The sequence below is a fragment of the Vicia villosa genome, linkage group LG1 (assembly GCF_029867415.1).
Source record: "Vicia villosa cultivar HV-30 ecotype Madison, WI linkage group LG1, Vvil1.0, whole genome shotgun sequence".
In the NCBI taxonomy this organism is placed as follows: domain Eukaryota; kingdom Viridiplantae; phylum Streptophyta; class Magnoliopsida; order Fabales; family Fabaceae; genus Vicia; species Vicia villosa.
Window position 1 is genome coordinate 72,949,416 of NC_081180.1, and position 7,035 is coordinate 72,956,450.

The following is a 7,035-nucleotide window of genomic DNA, read 5'->3' on the forward strand; positions in this document are numbered from 1 at the left end:
GGTGGAGGATAATTAAAAATTGGAGGACCACTAATTTGTCCTCTAAAAGGAAACTGTTTGTGTGAAGGACTAACTTGTTGACGATATATGGGCAAGCACCCACTACAAAAAATCACGTCTGTAGCGACGTGGAATCCATGACACAACATGGAAAATCACGTCAGAACGTAAAATTAGCGACATGGTCATATACGTCGCCTGGGAGTGCGTGGGAACTTTTTGTGTTGTGTTTATCACGTCACAACTTTGTGACATGGCATTCATGTCGCTAATCTTGCACAATTACCAAGCCTCCATCTGCAACTGGGACAGTATGGCACAGTACACAAAGAAAAGTTGTGGCGTGTTTTCCATGTCACTGATTTGTGACATGTAAAACACGTCGCTAATTTTGAAATTAATTTTGGAAGTTGCGACGTGTCTTACATGTCACAAATCAGTGACATGGAAAACACGCCACAAACATTAAAATGTTTTTAAAAAAAATTGATTTTTATTATTATAAAAAAAATTTATTATTAATATTATTTGTTGAAAATTAATAAATATTAATAAAAATATTTATTTAGTTAAATTAATAATAATAATAACTAAATACAAAAATATATTATATTTATAATATAATATCTAAAATACTAACATATAATAAATAAAATTTTGTTATCTCATACAATTTAAAATTAAAATAAAAATAAAATTCATCCTAAAAAATCATCATCGGGATCGGGATAATTATCAAGGTTGAAATCATCATCATTCTCTTGCTCAGTGTCAGCTGCTCCCACGTTTCCTCTAGACGGTTGACCACCACTTTGTTGAGACTGCATAAATAACCGCATTTGTTGTTGCATCTCTGCTTGCATCTTCGCCATTGCCTCTATTTGTTGTTGTTGCATCTCTGCTTGCATCTTCGCCATTGCCTCTATTTGTCGTTGTTGCCCCTCCACTTGTGCTTTTAGCGCCGCCTCACGTTCATCCATTTGGGCCTTTAGCTCCGCCTCACGTTGCGCTAACTCGCGTCTCGCCTCAGTTAGAGCCAACTGTCTTATTGTTTCCGTTACTTGCGGTGCCAATTGTGTTGGACGTGACGATCCTTCCCCATCTCTAACTCTTTGAAATAAATTTCGATCTCCACTTCTCAAGCTTCCCGCCAAATTTCCCGCACCAAAAAAATATCCATTAGGCCCTTTTCCGTCAATGACTTCATTCCAAATATAAAAATCAACATCTGGATGAAGCGGCTCTCCTTCTCTAGGAGTATATTTGGGATTAGCGACCAAAAAATCCACAAGCTTTGTTTGATAATCCTCCTACACATAAAATAGAATAAAAATTATGTATATATAACTTAAATTAAATTATATTAAATAATAAATTGAAAATTAGTTGCCACGTGATTTACATGCCACAACATCAGAGTTGCCACATGAAAATCACGCCGGAACTTTTTAGTTGCCACGTGAAAATAACATCACAAAATTGCCATTAAATATAAAAAAAAATAATAAAAATTGAATAACTTACCAAAGCTTTTCGAGTACGCTCGTCAACTAAATCACTCGATTTTTTTGTCCTAGTTTCTTTAACCAACTCGATCATGAGTGGTTGTCTCCCCAACCTTTTAGCCTAAAAAATAAAATTAACTTTAATTAAAAAACAAATAATTAATCAAAACATAACTTTAAAAAGTGACAATAATTACCATGCGTCGAGAATGTTCGTAAGTGCTTATACTTCCAACTGCATTAAGGTGACCTCCTTTTTCAGATGCCCTCATTTTTTTAGCATTTTCAGACTTAGCTTTAAATTCCTTTGAATTCCAATATGCAATAAGTTTGTCAAGAACTTCCTGGCCCAACCACCCAGGACGACTACCATCACGTTCCCAACGCTTTCTAACATTTCGCAACGTGTCAGAAAGTCTTTTTGATGTTCTGCTGAAATAATTTTTTTAACAAGTTTCTCGCTCATTGGATCCCACGTACACTTTTCCTGAATACATTAAAATAAACTGTTAGAAAACTATAGTAAAAAAAAATTAAAAAAACAATGACTCGAAAAAATATATTAATTATACCTTAAAGCAATTAAACCAAGCATTTTTATTTGAAACATCTCCAAAAGTCGTCCAAGCTTCTTTATACATTTGCTGAATCACATAGTACACACGTCTGGCAGCAGTCCGACTCGGCCCAAACCTAAATAACAATTATGTTAATTAGCATGCATTAAATATAAATTTATATTAAAAAAAGGAAATGTAAACTTAATAAAAATTTAATATATAAGATACTTACGAATTTCCAGCGGGCCAAATATAATATCTACTGTCAATGATATGAATCTCACTCGGATCATCCTCCCCCTGAACATCGTCACCATCAGACTGAACATCATCTGCATCCTGCACAGTATCATCCCCACCCGGCTCCACATGATCATCCTCACGTGCAGGTATATGAGTGGGATGCGGGGTGTGGGATCCCCCAGTCTGCTGGAAGCGTGGGGGCATCTGTGTCTGCTGGAAGGATAAGGGCACTTGTGTGGGATATGGAGTGTGGGATCCTCCAGTCTGCTGGAATCCTGGAGGCACCTGTGTGTTAGGTGGAAAGCTAGCAGATCCTCCAGTCTGCTGGAATCCTGGGGGCACCTGTGTGTTAGGTGGAAAACTATATCCTCCAGTCTGCTGGTATGATGAAAAACTAGGTCCTGCAGTCTGCTGAAACGGATAACTAAAGTCCACAGGTGGGCGAATAAAAGATGGTGACCCATACATATGCCTCCCCTGAGAGGAGAGTAATGACGTAAGAGGTTGGGTACTGGCCATGGACATGTAACCTAACTGACTCTGTAGGGGGGGCACACTGCTGTCTGAGGAGACTGGCATACTACTGTCCTTGGGAGTCGGGTCTTCTGACCCTTACCCTTCTCAGATCGGGATGACATTTTACCTATTTATTGAGAATAAACAATTAATAAAATATATACATTCACACAAATATATTCAAACATGTTTTCATTAACACATTCAATAGATGGTTCATTAAGTAAAATTACAAAAAACACATTCTCTTATAAATACATTTATTATTCTAAATCTACAGGCTCTTCATACATATCATTATCATCATTTGATGTGATACTATCCTCAGACCGAACGCCTTCGTGCTCTTCATTCACATTATCTTCAACCAACAATATAGAAGCATCAACTTCATACCCCTCATTTGTTATATCAGACAAATTGGTAATTTGCTCAACTGCAATGACATCATTAATTGGTCCAACTTCATCAACTTGGTAAGCAAGATCTTCCACTAGGGGTTAACATCAAGTTGTTGAAATAGTGACTGCAAAAATGTGATGTCTCCCGATGCAAGTAATGTGAACATATGGATCCTTCAACTCTAGCTTTATTTTTCACGGATCTCTTAGAATCACCCATAAACCTTTCAAATGGATACATCCACCTATAATGAACAGGTCCTCCAAGATAAGTTTCGTATGCAAGATGCACAGGTAGATGTTCCATGGAGTCAAAAAATCCAGGAGGAAATATTTGTTCCAACTTACAGAGAATGATTGGAATATTTTGGTCCAACTTAATGATATCATCCACTCTTAAAGTTGAGGCACAAATATCTCTAAAAAATTGACTAATTTCAGTCAGTGGATTAAGCACATATTTTGGTAGAGAACCAAACGCAATTGGCAGCAATTATTCCATAAATATGTGGCAATCATGACTTTTCATGCCATGCAACTTCCCAGTGTTAGCGTCGGCACACCTTGCTAAGTTTGAAGAATATCCGTCGGGCATTCTCAATTCTTTTAACCATCTACAAACTGCTTTAGCTTCTTGTGAAGTCAGAGTGTAACAAGCCTTGGGTTTTAATAATTTTCCATTCGGTTGAGGCTTCAACTCCAACTCTTTTCGATTACACCATTTTTTCATGTCATGTCTCGCCTTCTCATTATCCTTTGTTTTGTCTTTAACATCCATCACTGTGTTAAATATATTATCAAAAAAATTCTTCTCAATGTGCATAACATCCAGATTATGGCGTAACAAATTATCTTTCCAATACGGGAGGTCCCAAAATATACTTCTTTTTATCCAATTGTGTTCGACCCCGTATCCTGGAATTCTACATGCTTTACCCGTATCTGTGAATTTTGGGTGGTGACAAACTTGTTCCCATACTGCACCCGGTGACAGACGAGGCGGAGGAAGATCTTTTACCACTTCGTCTTTTTTGAAATCTGTCTTATTTCTTCTATAGGTATGATTTATTGGTAGGAATCAGAGATGACTATCAAACCATGAGCTCTTCCCCCCTTTCTCTAACGTAAACGCCGTAGAGCTTCCCATGCAATGCGGACAACCCATTTTTCCATGTGTACCCCAACCCGACAACATGCCATATGCTGGAAAGTCGTTAATCGTCCACATCAAGGTTGCTCGCAAAGTAAAGTTTTGTTTACGAGATATATCATAGGTGCATACTCCAATCCACAACCTTTTCAAATCATCAATTAGAGGTTGTAAGTACACATCAATTCCAACTTTTGGACTCGACGGTCCTGGAATGATACATGTCAGAAACATGTACGGTTTTGTCATGCACATCTCAGGAGGGAGGTTGTAAGGGGTTACAATAACTGGCCAACAAGAATAGGCGGTTCCCGACCCTTGGACATATGGAGTAAATCCATCAGAGCATAATCCAAGCCTGACATTTCTAGGTTCAGCGGCAAAATCAGGATGTATTCGATCAAAGTGCTTCCAAGCCTCGCCATCAGATGGATGTCGCATAGTGCCCGGACTTGTTTTATTTGTATGATGCCATGTCATCTGACTTGCACTATGCATTGAAGCAAACATTCTTTTTAACCTTGGTATGATCGGAAGATAAAACATGGACTTCACTGCGACACGTGTTTGCTTACGATCAACAGCTTTACTTTGAATTTGATATCTTGGACTCTCACAAAACTTACATTCCTCCAACAATCCATCATTAGTACCAAACTCATTGTCATAAAACAACATGCAACCATTAGTGCAACAATCAATTTTTCTTACATTTAAACCCAACTTCGACACCAACTTCTTTGCATCTTTAAATGTTGTAGGTAAGTTGTCTTTCATAGGAGTTGAGTCTAACATCATTTTTGCGAAGAATTCCAAACACTGATCTGGAACATTCCAATTTGCCTTAGCAGCCAATAATCTCACACACATCGATAATTTTGAATCTGACGACCCCCTCAAACAACGGTATATTCATCTCATTCAACAACTGATAAAATCTCTGCGCTTCCTCATTTGGCAACTCTTCTCCATCAAAATCTTCAGGTTGATCATAGGCCACGTTCACGCCAAAAGCATCCTCAACCATCTCACCGATCATATTAAAGTTTTCCTCATATTCCATAGTCGGTCTACTGCTTGAAGCATGAGTATTACTAGTCTCTGGCACGTTCATTGGCAAATTTTCACCGTTAGACGTCCACACCCAATAATTTTTAATAAAACCCATTCTATGCAAATGACGTGTTACTTCCTCTGGATCACTAATTATACGTCTACATTCACATTTAAGACAAGGACACCTAACTCCCCCTTCACTTCGACAACATTCCTGAACAAATGCCCACTTGATAAACCCATCAACTCCTTCTACGAAATTTGGTTTAAGTGCACGTCTTCCTGATTCCAATCTATCGTACATTCAACTACGATAGTACAGATAATATTCCATACTGCATATTTGTACAATCATTACACTAATTAATCTATAACATTTATGTAAACTATATATATATAACTTTTTTATCTAACATATTCTCACATAATATATAACATATTCTCATATATATATATATATATATATATATATATATATATATATATATATATATATATATATATATATATATATATATATATATTAGCTATTATACAAAATCTATAACATATAACAAGAATATTCTCACATAATATATAAACTTTATTCTTTTAAAATATACAAAATCTATAACATATAACAAGAATATTCTCACATAATATATAAACTTTATTCTTTTAAAAAAAATATAATATATATAAATAAAATGTAAAAAAATATATATAATATAAAATGTCTTTATACCCTAATATAATAAAACTTTTGTATATATATATATATATAATATTATATTTTTTTACCATTTTTTAACATAATAACATACTATATATATACATATTAAATTTTCTTTTTACCTTTTTAACATATACACATATATAATAAATTTTATTTTTACCATTTTAAAAAATATTCTATTTTCCAATATATATTAATATAATATTATATTCTTTTTACCAATAATATTTATTTTTACGATTTTTTAACATAATAACATACTATATACATATTAAAATTTCTTTTTACCATTTTAAAATATATTATATTTTCCAATACATATTAAACCTCTATTTTTCATTAAATAATATATATTAAACTTTAAAAAAAAATTGTATACTATAAATGTTGTCTATATAATTTACATATATAAATTATGTTTAATTAGATATCATAACTTACATTTATAAATCATGTTTAATAATATATAAAAATTACATATATAAATTATGTTTAATAATATTATATCTATTTACAAAAAATATAACATATCTAAATATTATAAATTTCAAAATATATTTCGATTTACTAAATTATATTCTTTTTTACTAAATTATATTTCGATTAAAAATATATATATTACCATAAACTAAACAAATTATCGCTCTATTAACCAAAATCTATTTTAATAAAAAACATAATATATTTTATTAAAAAACATAAATATTTTTATTTACCATAAATTACTACATAACCTACAATTTATATCACAAAAATTCTATAAAAACATACAATTTATCTATTATCACAAATATTACATACTACATTAATATATCACAAAAATTCCAGAAAAAACATACAATTATCACAAATATTACATACTACATTAACCTAACAATATTCAATAATC

The 7,035-nt window shown here is 33.4% G+C and overlaps 1 protein-coding gene across 1 annotated transcript; it reads right to left on the minus strand.

Moving 5' to 3' along the window:
• Positions 1 to 668: 668 nt before the first annotated feature.
• Positions 669 to 2,196, minus strand: LOC131609461 (uncharacterized). Its single transcript, XM_058881157.1, has 4 exons — positions 2,078 to 2,196; positions 1,703 to 1,992; positions 1,525 to 1,626; positions 669 to 1,310 (listed from the first exon to the last, which is right to left on the minus strand). Exons 2-4 carry the CDS (start codon positions 1,775 to 1,777, stop codon positions 699 to 701), a joined length of 789 nt encoding a protein of 262 aa, XP_058737140.1. The 5' UTR covers positions 1,778 to 1,992; positions 2,078 to 2,196; the 3' UTR covers positions 669 to 698.
• Between the last annotated feature and the right edge of the window lie 4,839 nt (positions 2,197 to 7,035).